This window comes from Seriola aureovittata, chromosome 17 (assembly GCF_021018895.1).
Source record: "Seriola aureovittata isolate HTS-2021-v1 ecotype China chromosome 17, ASM2101889v1, whole genome shotgun sequence".
Classification (NCBI taxonomy): domain Eukaryota; kingdom Metazoa; phylum Chordata; class Actinopteri; order Carangiformes; family Carangidae; genus Seriola; species Seriola aureovittata.
In genome coordinates, this window is record NC_079380.1 from 24,686,620 (window position 1) to 24,705,373 (window position 18,754).

The 18,754-nt window shown below is 39.7% G+C and overlaps 3 protein-coding genes across 28 annotated transcripts in view; all 3 read right to left on the reverse strand.

Moving 5' to 3' along the window:
- LOC130185241 (NLR family CARD domain-containing protein 3-like) overlaps positions 1 to 18,754 on the reverse strand; it is a 100,150-nt gene that overhangs the window by 15,618 nt on the left and 65,778 nt on the right. The window contains exons 1-2 of one of the 26 annotated variants that reach the window (XM_056401593.1): positions 944 to 1,353; positions 190 to 286 (exon numbers count right to left, since the gene is read on the reverse strand). The exons of the other annotated variants lie outside the window; for them this stretch is intronic. The gene's annotated coding sequence lies outside the window, so the exon portion shown is untranslated. Of the gene's footprint in view, positions 1 to 189; positions 287 to 943; positions 1,354 to 18,754 lie in introns of those variants that run through there. 26 annotated transcript variants of the gene reach the window in all.
- On the reverse strand, positions 4,323 to 9,057 carry LOC130185245 (GTPase IMAP family member 8-like). Its single transcript, XM_056401604.1, has 2 exons — positions 8,994 to 9,057; positions 4,323 to 7,550 (listed from the first exon to the last, which is right to left on the reverse strand). The coding sequence occupies exons 1-2, from the start codon at positions 9,016 to 9,018 to the stop codon at positions 6,748 to 6,750; spliced, it is 828 nt and encodes a 275-aa protein (XP_056257579.1). The 5' UTR covers positions 9,019 to 9,057; the 3' UTR covers positions 4,323 to 6,747.
- Positions 12,419 to 15,716, reverse strand: LOC130185246 (GTPase IMAP family member 9-like). Its single transcript, XM_056401606.1, has 2 exons — positions 15,637 to 15,716; positions 12,419 to 14,050 (listed from the first exon to the last, which is right to left on the reverse strand). Exons 1-2 carry the CDS (start codon positions 15,650 to 15,652, stop codon positions 13,248 to 13,250), a joined length of 819 nt encoding a protein of 272 aa, XP_056257581.1. The 5' UTR covers positions 15,653 to 15,716; the 3' UTR covers positions 12,419 to 13,247.

Below are 18,754 nucleotides of genomic sequence, written 5' to 3' on the forward strand. Positions count from 1 at the left end.
TGAACAAAGGTTTGACAAATTTGAATCTGTGTTTTAAAAGCTCTTTATGGTGTCTGTTATAATCTAGTCCAGGGCTGATAAGTCTGAGTGCAGTGGTTGTTGATCTGGACCTGGTCCATGGTGTGTGTCATAAATGAAATCAAGTTTCCACAGATGTAAAGGTGGCGGTGGCCTGACGTCACTCCTGACCGTGAGGTAGACGACCATCCTGGCTGCTTCAGCAGAGTCCGGCTGCTCCGAGTCTCCGTGGGGGTCCAGCAGATCCAGATCACAGCGCTGCAACACACTGATGCACACACACACATAGACACACAACAGACACAGACACACAACAGACACACAACAGACACGCAACAGAAACACAACAGACACACAACAGACACACAACAGACACGCAACAGAAACACAACAGACACACACACAAAAGACAGACACACAACAGACACACACACAAAAGACAGACACACAACAGACACACGCACACAACAGACACACACAGACACACAACAGACAAACAACAGACAGACACATACAACAGACACACAACAGACACACAAACAACAGACACACAACAGACAGACAAACAACAGACAGACACATACAACAGACACACAACAGACGCAGACAACAACAAACACAGACAACAACCGACACACAACAGCGCGCCATGTTTATTTCACACGGAGTCTGAAAACAGACCAACAACAAGTGCTAGCTCTGTCAGTTAGCTCTAGCTAGCTAGCTCTGTCAGTTAGCTCTAGCTAGCTAGCTCTCGAACATCCATCACTGCCGCTAAATCTCATGGTTTCACACATTTGAGTTCATCGTTTGGCGCGGGAAAGTTCGGCCTGAACATCCAGACACATTTAAATCACTTCCTCTGAACAGAGCAGACGTTAACTGAGAGGACTAACGTTAAATGTTGAAGTTTTTAGAGACTTACGCTCGGACTTCAGCCATTTCTGTTTCCAAATTCCCGCCACGAGTCATCTGATTGGTCGGTTCTTGATGACGTCGTAGTCCGTTTTTATCGGGTTTGACTGGCGGTTGGCAAACAGGTGAGCAAAGTTTTCCTCTAGACACACTAAAGGCTTCACACCCCAACACCTGGAAACACGCTGAGGTGGGAAATCAGTGGAGTTCAGCTTTAACATGTTTCACTATGTTTAACACCAGTCACTGCACCTCTCCTGATCATTGAGTGTGTAGTTCCCCCTGTGACCACCAGGGGGCAGCATTTCATTAAACACCTGCAGAATGAGCCTCAGAGCTTCAGCCTCAACCCTCCTCCAACAGGGTCTACTGACAGGGTCTACCAGGGACTCAAAGGCTCAACATCAAAGCTCCTATCATCACAGTCTCACAGCCTCATATATATATATATATTACATCTTTATTAATATATATTACATGTATATTACATCTTTTCATACAGATGTGATATGGAAACAAACAGTAAAAAAGGGTTGGCCTGTTTGAGTCTCCTGTGTGGAGATTTCTTCACCAGGTGGGCGTTCAGGGACCATGAGAGATGTGGATTCCCTGGAGTTTGCTGTTGTTGACATTCTCCACCTCCTCACTATGTGTGTAACGTGTTTTCATCCTGGACAGAATTATTTCATTCTCTCATGCGACAAGTCATTTGAAGTAAGTCCTTCTTATTGTTTCAACCTCTCCTCCTGTTTCATCTGCTCTCGTCCGTTATGATCTGAGTTCACCGCCAGCAGAAATAGGTCAGTCACTCTCACCCTGTGTAATAACTGATTCCTGCCAAGGACCGTGAGGTTTACGAGCGTGGACATCAGCACACAGATAAAAGACCAGGAACTGCACCAGTAACCGCCTCACTGCCAACATCAACCGTATAGTTTCCTCTTATCTGAACACTGGGAGGGTCAAAGACACAAAGTGGGTCACAGCAGTTTCCATGAGCAGCTCCTGTGACTGTCGTCTGCTGGATGAGCTGCTGCATAAGTGCATCTGATATATTGATCACAATTTTCAACTGAAGAAATTTCACTTCAACAGTGATCAGTGGTCAGCTGACTCCTCATGAGCCTCTTAAATAATACGACGTCATTTCAGTTTTTATTTCTGAGAATGAACAAAAATACCCTGAAAAACAAACTCAGATTTTTACTAAAGTAGCACAGAAGAATACTACAAGTAAAAGTACAGAAGCATCAGCTTTATATCAAAATATATTTATGGAACAAAAGTAAAAGTTCTCATTATGCAGAATGGGCTCTTTCTAAATCTCATGTATATTACTGTATTCTAAATATTGATGCACGTATCAATATAATGTTACAGCTGGTCTAGACCATTTGAACTGCTTTATATCATCTGGGCAGCTGTTTCTCTTATAACACCTCATCATTTATTTACTGTTTCCACCCACAGACACAGGAAGTAGGGTTGTCAAAAAAATCGATACTCAGATATTAATCGATACTAAAAATTAGCATCTGATCAGATACTGATTTGAAATAGTATCGATACGAACAGCGCCGTCTTCACCTCCTCCAGTTGACACAGCTTCATACAGCAGCACTGCAGACAGGCAGAGACACAGCCCCTCCCCCCACCAGCAGCTGAACACATCAACGCTAGTTGACGTTCACACAAACTGAGCTGGTGTCTCCAGAATAAAACTACATTAACATGGCGAGTTCTGCTGCTGAAGAACCTTCACGACAAGTTTAAGTTGTAAATGAAAAAAGCAAAAGTGCCGTTTGGAATTATTTTACATTATTATTTTACCTTTAGCCGATAGCCACATTAGCCGTCTGTTATCATTAAGCTAGCTGCTATGGCTAATAATAAAACCACTAATGTTAATGTGGGAGCTAGGCAGCAAACATCAGTCCTGCCCGTCTGTAACGTTAAAAGACAGTGTTCATTTAACAGGATAACATAATTATTTGTGTCTGAAAAGTGTTGTGTCATATATACTGCATATATTTTTGCACTACCACAGACAACCTAAAAATAGTGATGTCAATGATGTTATTATTTGTGTTGTTTTAATATTTATTTAAAAAAGAGTCATTTTTTTCTCCCTGTGGTATCGAGTATTTTCCTGAGTATCGTATCGAGTTTGAAATTCAAGTATCGAGACAACCCAAACAGGAAGCAGCAGGAACCTTACGACTGTGACATCACAGACCTTTAACAGAAGACAAAGCTAACTTCAGGTAAAGCTGTTTATTTATCTGAATGTCTTCAGTCACTAATGTCAAATATCCAACATGGTTAAAAATGTCTTACATAAAACGACTGGCAGCAGATTATCAGACAAAGTTCAGTCTCTTTGGTCATTTTGTGTCTCTTTATGGTTGTTTTACTCATTTGAACATCTGCTCTCGTCCGTTATGATCTGAGTTCACCGCCAGCAGAAATAGGTCAGTCACTCTCACCCTGTGTAATAACTGATTCCTGCCAAGGACCGTGAGGTTTACGAGCGTGGACATCAGCACACAGATAAAAGACCAGGAACTGCACCATTAACCGCCTCACTGCCAACATCAACCGTATAGTTTCCTCTTATCTGAACACTGGCAGGGTCAAAGACACAAAGTGGGTCACAGCAGTTTCCATGAGCAGCTCCTGTGACTGTCGTCTGCTGGATGAGCTGCTGCATAAGTGCATCTGATATATTGATCACAATTTTCAACTGAAGAAATTTCACTTCAACAGTGATCAGTGGTCAGCTGACTCCTCATGAGCCTCTTAAATAATACGACGTCATTTCAGTTTTTATTTCTGAGAATGAACAAAAATACCCTGAAAAACAAACTCAGATTTTTACTAAAGTAGCACAGAACAATACTACAAGTAAAAGTACAGAAGCATCAGCTTTATATCAAAATATATTTATGGAACAAAAGTAAAAGTTCTCATTATGCAGAATGGGCTCTTTCTAAATCTCATGTTATATTACTGTATTCTAAATATTGATGCACGTATCAATATAATGTTACAGCTGGTCTAGACCATTTGAACTGCTTTATATCATCTGGGCAGCTGTTTCTCTTATAACACCTCATCATTTATTTACTGTTTCCACCCACAGACACAAACCTTACGACTGTGACATCACTGACCTTTAACAGAAGACAAAGCTAACTTCAGGTAAAGCTGTTTATTTATCTGAATGTCTTCAGTCACTAATGTCAAATATCCAACATGGTTAAAAATGTCTTAAATAAAACGACTGGCAGCAGATTATCAGACAAAGTTCAGTCTCTTTGGTCATTTTGTGTCTCTTTATGGTTGTTTTACTCATTTGAACATCTGCTCTCGTCCGTTATGATCTGAGTTCACCGCCAGCAGAAATAGGTCAGTCACTCTCACCCTGTGTAATAACTGATTCCTGCCAAGGACCGTGAGGTTTACGAGCGTGGACATCAGCACACAGATAAAAGACCAGGAACTGCACCATTAACCGCCTCACTGCCAACATCAACCGTATAGTTTCCTCTTATCTGAACACTGGCAGGGTCAAAGACACAAAGTGGGTCACAGCAGTTTCCATGAGCAGCTCCTGTGACTGTCGTCTGCTGGATGAGCTGCTGCATAAGTGCATCTGATATATTGATCACAATTTTCAACTGAAGAAATTTCACTTCAACAGTGATCAGTGGTCAGCTGACTCCTCATGAGCCTCTTAAATAATACGACGTCATTTCAGTTTTTATTTCTGAGAATGAACAAAAATACCCTGAAAAACAAACTCAGATTTTTACTAAAGTAGCACAGAACAATACTACAAGTAAAAGTACAGAAGCATCAGCTTTATATCAAAATATATTTATGGAACAAAAGTAAAAGTTCTCATTATGCAGAATGGGCTCTTTCTAAATCTCATGTTATATTACTGTATTCTAAATATTGATGCACGTATCAATATAATGTTACAGCTGGTCTAGACCATTTGAACTGCTTTATATCATCTGGGCAGCTGTTTCTCTTATAACACCTCATCATTTATTTACTGTTTCCACCCACAGACACAAACCTTACGACTGTGACATCACTGACCTTTAACAGAAGACAAAGCTAACTTCAGGTAAAGCTGTTTATTTATCTGAATGTCTTCAGTCACTAATGTCAAATATCCAACATGGTTAAAAATGTCTTAAATACAAACGACTGGCAGCAGATTATGAGACAAAGTTCAGTCTCTTTGGTCATTTTGTGTCTCTTTATGGTTGTTTTGGATCTTTTTGTGGTCATGAAACGTCTCTCTGCAGGTGTTTTGTGTCTCTTTGTGGTCGTCTTCTGTCTCTTTGTGGTCATGTAGAGGCTGAATGATGAGGCAGGGTGTTCTGGTTCGTGGTTTTTATTGTTGCTGAAAGATGTAATTATGAAATCAGACATGATGAAGTGACAAAATACAACTCAGTGTTTCATCTGGAGCTCGTCAGCATCAACATGTCAAACAGATCCGATGATACAGCTGAACAGAAGGTGATAAATCTGTTAACACACTGCACACAAACATCTTTAAACTACACTGAAACATCAGCTGTCCAACTCACTGAACCATGTAACCATGAAGATATAAGAAGTAAACCAGTTCCAGACCAGTTCACATCCAGAGACCAGTTCATCCAGAGACCAGTTCACATCCAGAGACCAGTTCATCCAGAGACCAGTTCACATCCAGAGACCAGTTCATCCAGAGACCAGTTCACATCAGAGACCAGTTCACATCAGAGACCCATCTGTGGTTTAGAGAACAGCAGCTCTGTGGTTCAGGTCAGGGAAAGTTGGTGGTTCAGGTTGAATGTAAATAAACAGGTTGTGAAGTTTTAGTGTTTTAAACGAGGATCTTTCCTGAACCTGAAGCAGCAGCTGAGAGTCTGAACAGAATCATAGAACAGTTGAATAAAGCTGGAGTCACTACAGCTGGAGATTTAACTGTGAGATCAGAGATTCAGGTGGAACAGATGTTCAGTATCAACACATCTGTGACTTGTCAAATAACATTTCCTCGTTATGACAGAAATAAAACGTTTGTTGAAGTTTAGATGTATAGAAACTTGTATCATCTGTATAGAGACAGAGTTGAAACCAAAGATAATTCATTTACAATGAGATAAAACAGCAAATCCTCACATTTTAAAAGCTGGAACAAATACAAATGACATTAAGCTGCTATAAACAATGTTTTTACATTTACAATCGATCAAATGAAGCCTCAGCCGACTCCCTCCGCAGCTCATTGTTCTTGTGGAGGTGCAGGGTTTGTAATTGTTTTATGTCTCTTTATAGTTATTTGTCATATTGCATCTCTTAGTGGTTGTTGTGTGTCTCTTTGTAGTTAGGTCAGCATAACTGTATATTTTCCACTCATTATGAGCTGTATGTACTGTAAGTATGCAGACTAAAACTAACAGAGTAAAAGAATAACATAATACAGAATAAAACTAACACCTCTAATTAGTGTAATTTTAGGACCTCATGCTAGTTTGTAATGCTCATTTACATAGTTTATTGATTTTGACTGGACAGCACAACAGACATTTCCTAACAACCAATCTGCACCTTACTGAAGTCTTGACTTGCTAAGACATTTATTATATTTTAATGGAGCATCCTCATTTAATAAATCAGCAGCTAGTAGTTACTGAGTACTCAGGAGGGACTTGACGTTCAAACTTGGTGATGGATTTTCAAGAGCTGTTACGACACAGTCCTGGTCTCTGTTAAGGAAAACTTTTAAATTCAAATTTGTATTCATTATTTTTTTGTTTTAGTCTTAATGTGTTCCAATGCGACGATCCCTGCAGCGCCCACTGCACCTCCAACTACAGCTCCTCCTACAATTCCTACTGTACTTCCAACCACGCTCCCAAGAAAGTGAGAAACTCCTCCACCACAACCAGCTCCAACCAATGCAGACCCCCCTACAGTGAGTGCGAGTTTCCTTTTAAGATGAGCTGCTTTTACCGAGTAAGATGTTCCTTTGTTTTCCTTTACCATCTGGTTGATCTTCTCCAGAAGCTCCTTGACCTGAGACAGATCCTGGACTGTGTTGTCAATAGCATGGTATCTGTTCTCACAGTTAGAGACAAAGTCTTTGAGATCCTGGTTTTCTTCAATTAACTCCTCAATATTTCTTCCTTTTTCCATTTCATCTCTAAGGGTGAACAACACCATGGTGTAATTTAAAACCTCATCGTCGAAAGTGTTCTTTAAAGTCTCCACTCTGTCAAGATCACTTTTTCCAAACGCGCTCACCTTCTGCACGAACAGGATCACATGAGGACCAGGATTAACATTCGAGAAAGATTTCTTGATCTCCTCCATCACCTGCTTGTCTTCTTTTCCTGACTGACACAGACCTGGAGTGTCGACAACAACCACGTTTCGTCCTCCGATCTTCACTTGTTCCTTCTGACACTTGTCTGTATAAGAGTTGGGACATATGCGGGAGCCTGAAGTTGCCTCATCCTCTCCTCTCTCCGCTGAGATCCTCAGGATGTTGTTCATGACTGCCGTCTTTCCAGCTCCGACCTTCCCAATGAGCACAATCCTCAGCTCTGTGGGAAATATTACAGACATCAGTAGAGGAAGAACTATTACTGCAGTAAAAGTAGTGACACCCCACTGTAAAAATCCTGCATTCAAAATTTTACTGAAACACGAGTCTATAAATACACTGGGTGCTGTCGGTCGGTTTTCCTAACTGGGAGCGCTCTGAACAGAATCTACTGTTGGTAATGTACCTCACATAACTCCACCGCAAATAACCCAAACTATTAATTGTCTAACTTGGCATTGTTGTTTTAAGTAGTTTAACCAATACAATAATACTTCCTCTTTTTAGTACCATTGAAACAATATTATCAACTACCATAATTATGCAGATGACATCCAAATTTACTTTGCTCTGTCACCAAATGTCTACAGACCCATAGATTCTCTCTAGAAGGGAAATGAACAAATAAAAGACTGGATGTGTCTGAATTCTTTCACCTAAATAACTGTGTTTAATTATTTAGAAGGAAGTCTGAGAGTAAACGCTCATCTTCTATGTGTCCGATCTAACTTGGTGTAATGTTGGACTCAGAGTTTAACAAATTAATGACAAAGTCTGCATTCTGTTCTTTTAAAAACAGGATTCATGTCCAGGCAGGACTTTAAATTAATCCACTCGTTTGTTTCCAGCAGGATAAATCACTGTAATGGTCTTTTCTCATTCAGAAAGCTGCTCCTAGAGTCCTAACAAAAAGACAAGTGAAGACATCTTAGCAGTTCTCACATCATCAGTCAGAAGGCTGCTAACTGTTCACAAAGTGCAAACTAAGCATGGAAGAAGCAGCCTTTAGTTACTGGAACAAACCTCCAGAGAAAATGACACTGCCTTTAAATCCAGATGAATATTTTCTGCACTACATTGGACTACGCCCTCAGTTGGGTGTTTTGCAGTCGTTGTGCTGTTTGAACTGCCTCTGTGTATGACATGTGTCACATATTTATACTTTCCATGCCACATTGCCACGAGATTTATCCCTTATATCATAGTTTCTCAACCTTTATTTTTATTCTAAATTCCCTGATTTGACTAACAAGCCAGCACACAGGTCAAGTTGTAGTCAGAACATCAAAGTCATCAGAACAAACAAAGTAAATGGGAAGTACACAGTAACTGAAAGAGGTTATCAGTTTCTATATAATACAGTTATGGCAAACATATATAATAAGATAAAACAAAACAACTTTGACATAAAAAGTGTCAGTTACAAAAAGTTACAGTCAATGGGATCTGTACAGACTGTCAAATACAGTAATATTATCTCATATCTTTAGATGACTGATTAAATGTTAACTCAAAACAATAGAAATGAAGGGTTTAATACTTATTTTGACAGCTGAGAGCTGGAAATCATCATGCATCACAGATATAACTGATGAACTAGTTTATCATTTTTACCAATTATATCAAACCCAGAGCATTAGGACTGTTTAAGAAATATACTCACCAGGCAGTAAATTCTCACTGGTCATCTTTGCTGTGTAAATGCAGCTGATCTGTGATGTCTTGTCACTGTGGATGTCTTCTTCTGACTATTTTAATTTCCAACTCATCATTATATATTATAGCCTGCTGCAAGTTCCCTCCCCTGAAGTACACATCACCTGTTCCCAGTCAAAATCTAACCAGTCACAGATCACAAATAAAGATGTAGCTCCAACCAACACATTTGGGGGCAGAGATAAAATATATTATGTAGAGTAGCTACATTTCCACAAGTACTGAGGACAGTTTACCTACACACACACATGAACATGCTGTAAGGAGTATCATTGTTCTTTTCAAGAATCCTACAGACATGAACAATCAAATAAAAACAAAATCTTGCTTTTGTGAAGCTTATCTTACTCAGTGGGAGACTGTTTTTATTCTTTATTATATTTCAAATACAAAAACAAGTTCATTAGTCACAGCTGCAGATAATTACACCTACATAAAGTTAGACAAACAAACCTGTGATAGAAAAGCACACATGCTATTGCTGTGAATGATGAATAAGGTTATGGACATGCTTTTGAGTTTTTTATGGGTTTCTGTGGGTTAATGATGGTAATTTGGATTAGCATTCATTAACTTAGCTAACAGTTATTTATCCCACACTACAATACATTAGTTCAGATATCATACATCCAAATCCAACATTAGTACCTAAAAGGTTCCTATATATGTTGGAGCCAAAATGAGCTTCCTCTGCAGAGTAGTTTGGCTCAGTCCTGGAGATAGAGGAAGGAGCTCGGAGAAGAACCGCTGCTCCTTCACACTGACTTGAGTCGTTTTGGGCATCTGATCAGGATCCTCCTGGGCGCCTCCCTTTAGAGGTTTTCCGGGCATGTACAGCTGGTAGGAGACCCCAGAGCAGACCCAGAACACATTTGAGATAATCTATATCTCATCTGCCTTGGGAAGGACTAGTGTTCCCTGAGGAGGAGCTGGAAGACTCTGCCAGGGAGGGGGACCTCTGCACCGCCCTGGTCAGGGCTGGAAATGGATGAACGGATGGATGAATTTCATTTATTCTTCTTTTTTGGTCAAACCTGGCACCTACATTACCCACAATGCAACCTGACTTCAGGCTATGCTAGTAGTGGCTAATGTAGATTTTTATTCATTCCAACAAGTCCTCCAACCTGAACAACTGTACCAACGGCAGCGTACCTACCTTTGTCGCCATGGTTACTATAATAATGGTCATTGTTTGGCCAGGTTAAGGAAAAGATGGTGATTAGGGTTGAAATCAGTACTTCCTCAGCATTAAATGATCTTTGTTGTCATGGTTACAATAATAACAATGTGGTAAACTTTGTCGAACAGTCATGAATAATGGAAACGACATAAACTGCTTTTTTCACACGGGAATTGAAAGCTATCCATCCACCTCCTCCTCCTCCTCCTGACGAGGACTTTGTCTCTTTATACGTCACTGACACTTTTCCCTTCACTCCTGTCATAACTACTGCGACCACTAGATGTCGCCTAGCAACAAAACCAAACAATGGATCATAATAACCTGCTGCACACACGACCAATGAGCCTGTTTTTTTTACAGTCTCATTCGTTCACCTTCATTACTGAAGCGTGTCTTACGTACAATTACTTATAACAGATATATAACCATAAATATTGGAAAAGGAAGCGCAGGGACTGAATTAAGTGCAGCAGCTTTAGTCAGCTTGGCTAATGTTGTTCCTCTACAAAGCTGCTTCTGGCTAATGTCCAATCACATGAAAATAAAATGGATGAAATAAAAACTCAAGCTCACTTAGCAACGCAAGATCAGAGACTTGTTTCCACATCTTTACAGAATCCTGGATCCGCCTGACCTTGATGGGTGGACCGTGATCCACGCTGACGTAACACAAGGTAAGATGAGGGGAGGCGGACTGAGTCTGTACATCAACGATGCTTGGTGTCTAAACGTAGTCGAAGTGGATGGACAGTGTTTGCCAGATGTTGAGTTTTTAATTGGTCTGATTGCTGACAAAACAATCCCACAATATGTTATTATTGCTATTTTATTTATCTTTTGTTTTCCGCTCACTTTTTTGGCAGCTATCTAATCTTTATCTAGTCCTAGAAATATGTGAGACATTCTGGGGATGACTTTTCTCAGAGATACAGTATGTCTCATAATTTACGAAATATTCAACGTTTTGTCAGAAATTTTTCCCATAGAAATGAATGGGAAAATTTGTAACTCTTTGTAACTCAACTACTTTGGCATACTTTCAGCTAGAGACTTAATTTCAACTTTAAACAGGTCCCAAGCTTTTCAGCTATTTAACCAGTATTCAACTTTTTGATATCTTGTACAGTTTCTGATTTATCACAGTTTAAGTTTCATGATTTCTTCTGACAATGGGTTTATAATGGGTGTGTATTACGCAGCATGTTCGGAGGCTAAAGTGAGTGACATCACAGCCAGAGTGATGACAGGCTCTTAAACTGCTATAAAATATGTGTTTCACTTGTTCTCATGGACACAAATTTCACTCTTCACTCGTCGTTTTTTTCACCAAAACGTGGGCGAATCTGTCTTTTTCCAGAGACTTACACAAATTGAAGTATGTCCTTTAAAGGTGCAGGAGAACCATTCAACTGCCCCATTCACTCGAAGGAAAACTGAGGAGGGAAACAAGGAAAACAAAGTGTTTGTTTCTTTTAATCACTGCAACATTTTTTACGCCACAGACGGACAGACAGACTCTAGCTAACTCCACACAGAGACACAGTTTACTGTGTTCAGAGTCTCTCCTCTCAGACAATATAAAGCTTCAGGAGACAGGAGTCATGATCTTTTACCGGTAAGCCTGAGTTCAAGAGATATCTTTCAACTCAATCTGTGTCTCAATATAAAATCACCATGGCAACCTCTGAGGACAGTGGGAGCACAGCTGTTTTCCATCAGCTGATTAGGGACTCCTCTGATGTCTGTGGTGTTTTCTGTGAAAGTCCCGCTACAGACTTCTCCAACACTGAATACAGACAATGATTTACAAACCTCTCAGCTGTTTGCACTGGAAATATGTTTCAGTCTGGTTTTAGCGATGCTTCTGCTGGGAACTGCACTTATTGATAAGAATATATAAGATATCTCTCCTCTCTCACTTTATCTTGTTGTCAACACTGAGAAACAGCTGCAGCTCACACTCTCTGCTGTGACTGTTAGTCAGTGTCACTGTGGTGCTGATGATAAAACAGCAGAATTACTTCCTCAGCTTAAATGCAGCTCAAAATCAAAAGTTTGATCAAGTATGAATGTAACTGCCGACCTGTGTTGCTGAAAACAGTGCAGTGCACGTCAGTATGAGTGACTACAGAAATGTAATGAGTGTAATAGTATGTGTTTCAGAATAATGAGTATCATACACAAAGAACAAACGGACTGAATTTAATCATGTGATGCAACATAGATACCATACCTAACTCAGCCCATCAAAATCAAATCAATAATAAACCATCACCACACCACACATGTTGATTACAAGTAAACACATGGACAAGTATATAGAGACTCAGGATATTTGTTGATAATAATGAAAACACAAATGTATAAATCAAAAACATCTGATTAAAAGATTTCTCATCACAAACACACGTGTAAAAGAATCATTTAAAGAGTTTTCAGCACACAGTAAGTGCAGTTTACATCAGGATTCAATCAAAGGTTTGCAGTAAATCATACAGAGAGAACACACAGCTTTCCCCCAAACACAAAATGAATATTGATAGTCGCTCCCCACTCAATCTGTTATCAGGATGAGAACAAGAATGCTCTGAGCTACTTTGATTTTAATATTATGAAGCTCAGGCAGGTTACGCAGTCTAACATTTCTCAGCACGTAAACTGTGGCCTAAGCTTTTCTTAATGCGACCAAACACCTGAGACGGTCCTCCGAGCCTGTAGGTCATGTGTTAATTATTGTAACCATGACAACCAAGGTCCGGTACGCCGTGAGCTTTTCTACTGAAAGAGGACCGTTATTTTATTCATGCAACAAACAATGTTGAATAATGCTCCATATATTAACTGTCCACTAAACATGACTGTAGCAAAGTTTATACAGTTTATACATTTTGATAACAGTGAAGTCTTTAGGATTTTGTCTGTGAATAAGAAGAAAAAAAAATTACATGAAATTTACACATTTGCATCACTATGATTTTTCCTGTCATGTGTTTTTAGTACTCAGCTACTTAGCTTCTACTGCTTAGCTTCAGGTGGCATGCATTCATAAGCTAGCTTCACCACAAAATCAATGTAAGATTTCACAAATGGACAGAGTTTCTCCAACTCATCTACGCCCTTATGGCACCACTGCATCAACTGCTCTGAAACATCGAGTGAGCTGTCAAGTAACTTGCACTTTTGCATTTCTTCAAAGGCAGTTTTAGCCTTTTCAAACACGGCACCTCCGCAGTATTTTCCTCCATTTTTAATGACCAACTTGTTGATCTTCTCCAGCAGCTCGGTCACTTGATTATTCTCGGCCTTGTTGTCGAAGGCTTGGTGGTCCACACCAAGCTTGATGTAGTCACTGAGACTTTTATTTCGGGATTGTTCCAAGAACTTCTCAATGTCACGTTTATCTTGACAATGGGTGAACAAGACGATGGTGTGACTTTTTGATTTTTCAAAGACTTTCTTGAAGTTTTCCAGAGTGTCTTCGTCGTCTTTTGAGAACTCGCTCAGGTCCACCACAAACAGGAACACATGAGGACCAGGTTGAATCAACTTGATGCAATTTAGGATTTCTTCCATCACCGACTTATGATCTTTTTTGGTGTGACACAGACCTGGAGTATCAACAATAGCCAGAGTTTTTCCAGCCAGAGCTTCTCCAGAATCACCACCAAGCTTTCTTATCTCCCTCTGGCAGTCTTGTGTCACAGAATTAAAACTCTGATTAACAGGAAAAATGTCTTGCCCAAGGATCCTGTTTCCTGATGAACTCTTCCCAACTCCGGTCCTTCCAAAGAGCACAATCCTCACATCTGGTTCTGACTCTGTTGGAAGATTTTAAACAGACATAATTTACATTAGCGTGACATCAGCTATGACCACACACACACACACCTGATTTGTTTGAAAGTGCAATGGACAATTCAATACCAGTCATCATATTTTTTACTAATTTGACCACATCCTGAACTCAAAAATCTATCGTGACCCAAGTAATTCAGTAAAAATCAATTGTAACTGAAAACTATGCTATACTTATAACATTACAGCCATGCAGCCTGGTAAGTGCTGAACTCAAAAAATAATCTATACAAAAGCTTTGTCAGCTAAGCACTAATTCAAAACTAAAAGCAAATTGCCTGTTATTTTTCATCTATCCAACAATTTAGTTTTCTGGTGTGTAATACACATTGCAGTCTCACAAGGGCACGAAAGTGGATATAAACTTTTATTTTCGTTATCGTACATTAGTAATCTAGACGCAGATAGTTCATATATGTCATATATTCAATATGCTGACGATACTGCTCTCTTCATGTCTTATAATTGGAGCCATGGTTACTCTTAATACTAATACTTACTACACCTTAATATGACTTGTTCTCTGATAACAGGATGTCTCTTTTCCTTAGTGAAGCTAAACCCATTCTCTATTGAAACTAAATATGAAGTAGGAAAGACACCTGGGTGTTTACTAATGTGGGGGAGTCTTTCATTACTGTAAAAATGGTACCAATCATCTGGGATGTAAACTATAAATGTATCCTTTGATAAAATTTAAAGATCACTAAATCAAAGGATTCAATTTTTGTCCTGAAAAGCACATTTTCTCAGCCACTGTAAGAGCATGAATTCAAAGGAATTTTGTTAATGCTGCCATCTTCTGGTTTAATATACAGTTACTTCATAATAATTTTTTTTCTTTTGCAAAATAGTGTCTAAATAATCAAATAAGTTAATTTAGTCAAAAATATTAACCAATACAGTTTAGCTGTTAAATGACAAAAGTCAACAAGTGGTCATGTGTGACCATGGAAATATCATAAGCTGCACTAAACACTGACTGCAAATGTTAATTTCTTTTATTTTTTAGATGTCCTTGATTTGTCTGAAAGCTTAGACACAGTGAATATTACATATTTATATATTAATTATATATATATATTTTCTATGTAATTTGTGACACAGGAATTATTGAGCCAGATGATAAAGAACTGTTAAATATTTAAAGTCATCAAGACAAGCAAAAATATATTTAATTAACACACATGCTTAAAAGATGTAGTCAAATATAACACAATGCAACTATGACACATTATATAAATACAAATAAAATTATAGGATGTGAATTTTGTGAAGCAAAAAAAAGGATCATACAACAAACAAGGTCAGTGAGGACTGAAAAAATTACAGAATAAAATCAAACAAACTTAATAGTTGCAGATGAGTGAATACATGTTCAGTAAAATATATAAAAGGCTTAAATTTAATGATTGAGAGCAGGTTTATTTTAAACATCATTGGTGTTAATGATCTATGAAAACAATATAAAAGAGGAGAATAAAGTGTTGCTCTGCTGGTTTATCAAACATTACCCTGAGTTCAATTGCTGAATATGAAATATACTTACCATGTTTGCTGGCCATCTTTGTCTTTTAAGAGCAGTTGAGATGTGATGTCTTGTAGCTGTTCATGGTTGTTGAATTTTTTGTCACTTCATCTTTATCTTTATATTATAAAGTCTGTGCAGCTCCCTCCCCTCAACATGTAATCTGCTACCTAGCCAGTTTGAGCCAACCAGTCACAGATCAGAAACCAAAATGTAGCTGCAAGCAGCAAATCAGGGGCCAAAAGGAGTGCATTGAGCAAAGTACATTTTATGTAGAGTTTGACCAATAGTTCACTCCATATTTTACTTGTAAACTTTAATGTAGTGGTTGGTTTTTACAGTAGATTTTGTGTTTCATATATTACTGGGTTGTCTTAGAGAAAAGCATGTTTGAGGTTAAAAAGTGCAACTTTGGGAATTCATGTTTTTAGCCCAACCTGGCATCAACCTGTTTAGTTGGTGTCCTTTTTAACAGTGAAGTAGAGGGAGTGCATCCAAAAGAAAACGGTAGATGAGAATATAGAGTGGCCCAACATGACCCTGGCTGAGCTTCTAACACAGATGATGTTCTGGGCTGTAGTCATGGGAGATAAGCAGCTGCTTGACAACAGCTGGACATGCCATCAGAAAGGGTTCACTAGTTTATACAAAGCATCATCCAGAACAACTAAAAGCAATAGGCTGGATCGCTCTGCAGTGTAAAGTAAATGCATTGTTTCATCACCAGAGGTGAGGAACCAGAACTGCTGAAAATGAGAAAGGCAGAAAGAGAGAAAGAGTTAGATTAGCAATGTTAGCTGGTTTGCAGCCAGAGGAAGGACCTTTTTGTCTCTGTAGGAGCGCTATGGGCGGAGATGGTCTCAGAAACTGTTCTACAACCCGAAAAACTTTCATGAAGCATCCTGATGCCTGAAGAGCAGAGTGTCCACCAGGGAAAGTGCAAATGGTCCACCAGTGCAAACCTGCTAAAAGACCTAAAAAGGGTCAAAGTAGTAACAACCCTTAATGCCACTTTAGTAGGAACCCTACCTGTCACAGGTGTATGTACAGACAACAGGATAGAGTAACAGGCCAAAGATATTCAGGAATATGGGACAAACAATCTTCATGAACAACAACCTAAAGAGCTGCCAAAGGGGAAGGGCAGGTGAACTGGTTATACACACTGAAGGACTGATGAAATCATGAGAAGCAGGTGTGGATGATATGGGAATGTGAACAGGTAAGCAAGTGAATGTGGCAGTTAGGTGACACGAATTGGTGAGGAAACTCCAAGGGCAACTGGTGGACAAGTGGTCTGGAAAGTTCCTCAGAAATGCAAGTTGCTGGAGACAGGGGTAAAGGTTCAGAGTGAGCAAAAGAAAAACAAGTGAAGCAGTCATTGTGACACTAACCAAGAACGATCATGTCCAACTACGATCCTCTGAATGCATGAAGCAGAATGTGGATCTGTTCTTTTGAACAGGTTTCTATAAACCACTCCATCTTTAAGCAGATGTAAGCACTGAGGTGCTCTCATGCTGCAGTCCTAGCACAGGTGAAGGAAGGACAGGAACAGGTAATTGCATTAGTCTTTATTTGACTTACAATTCCTGATAGAGAATAAAATTCAGCTGCTGGTTCTCAAATGTGTTGTTACCGAAAAATATACAAGGTTTTAAATTATGGAGCGATCAAATGGAAATGCGTAACAAAATTCGATGTGAAGCACCTTCATTAAGCGCTGGTCAATATGAAGATAGGAAATAGGACAGGATCCCTGGAGTCGAGCTGGTGGTGTTGGTGTAGTGCAGTCAAGTCAGCAGGTGGTTGATAGAAACCTTTGGATAAATGTTCCTGGCCATAATGGAGGTTATGACGGTAATGAGGAGGAGGCAGGTTGCGCTATAGTAGATCTGGAAAAACCAGAACTGCACTGTTTGGTGCAGCTAGAAGAGGCTATGATGAGTCCAAACATATGAACACTTTTAGCCCAAGATGTTGTCAGGTGAGACTTCACAAAAACTGCTTTGTTTCAACAAACTGAACCCATAAGCCTTATGTCCTGACAATGACTGATCTCAAGATGTTGATGGGTTCTGCCAACCAAGGCCCATGGTGGCCTGAGCTAAGAAACAATCCAGTTGCTGTTATATCCTCATGCTTGGCCTTTCTGCTCTCTTTACCTCCATAATCTCCTCAAACAAGTCATGCAGAGAAGGTCATGCCCCGTCCGTTCGTACAACCTTTCTCTGTGGACGACCAGCGCTCTCTCTACCTTGCGTCTCATCTGCAGCACCGACCTTATGTCTGTCCATCAGTTGTGCATCAAGTTTTGTTCGTGCAAACTGTTTAACATCCTTATCAAAGTAGAGGTCCTTACACCTGGGATCAATGGATTTGTCTATGTTCCATGTTTCAAACATTTTCTCAAATGCATCTGAGCTAGTAGATGCAGAGAGGGAGTCTGTGAACTCCTGCGAGAGTAATAATGCTTTTATCAAGTTAAAACCTTTGTCAATCCACTGTGCCATGAGGCTAAGGATGCCCATCTGGCTAGCATCCAAACTCCATGTATCAGTTGTAAAACTGATTGCAGGGATGTCGTGAGCCAGTAGGTCATGAATGTGTCAGCGCTCTACATTTCAGGGAGACAGATGTCAACTAAATGACGATGACTGAACAGTATATAGTGCTCCATAAACTCCATCAGGCTTTGAAACATCCACAACAGAGAAATGTTGGTCATCGAAGGTGACGACCTCCATCACCTCGTTAGTGATCCCTTTAGCTTTAACACTGTCTGTGGGGAACTTTTTCACTGTCACAAATATTGTGGTTGTCGCCTGAGACTTGGTGGTGTTGTTGATGGAGCCAGCCTCTAGTGGTCTTTGGAAGAACTGCAGTTTTTAGCACTTCCATGTTGGTTTCATTTCTCAGCCCTGGAATTTCTTGCTTGTAGTGCCTCTCCTTGAAATATCACAGGAACATGCCTACGCATCACTGATATTTCTCTGAGAAAGTAAAATACCGACACGAACCCATCCCCCTTTTACATTGTGCCAGAGTTGTGTCTGGCCAGTGGCTGTTTTGGGGGATATTAGCATACCACCTGTTGAACCTTCACCAAATCTGCAGCTGAGTATAGTATTGTTGTCTG

Bases quoted from the DNA above. Each gene is read 5' to 3' on its own strand.
- LOC130185245 (XM_056401604.1), bottom strand. From the start codon at position 9,018: ATGACCAGTGAGAATTTACTGCCTG. The intron at 7,551-8,993 runs GTGAGTATATTT...TATTTCCCACAG, and splicing joins CAGTGAGAATTTACTGCCTG to AGCTGAGGATTGTGCTCATT.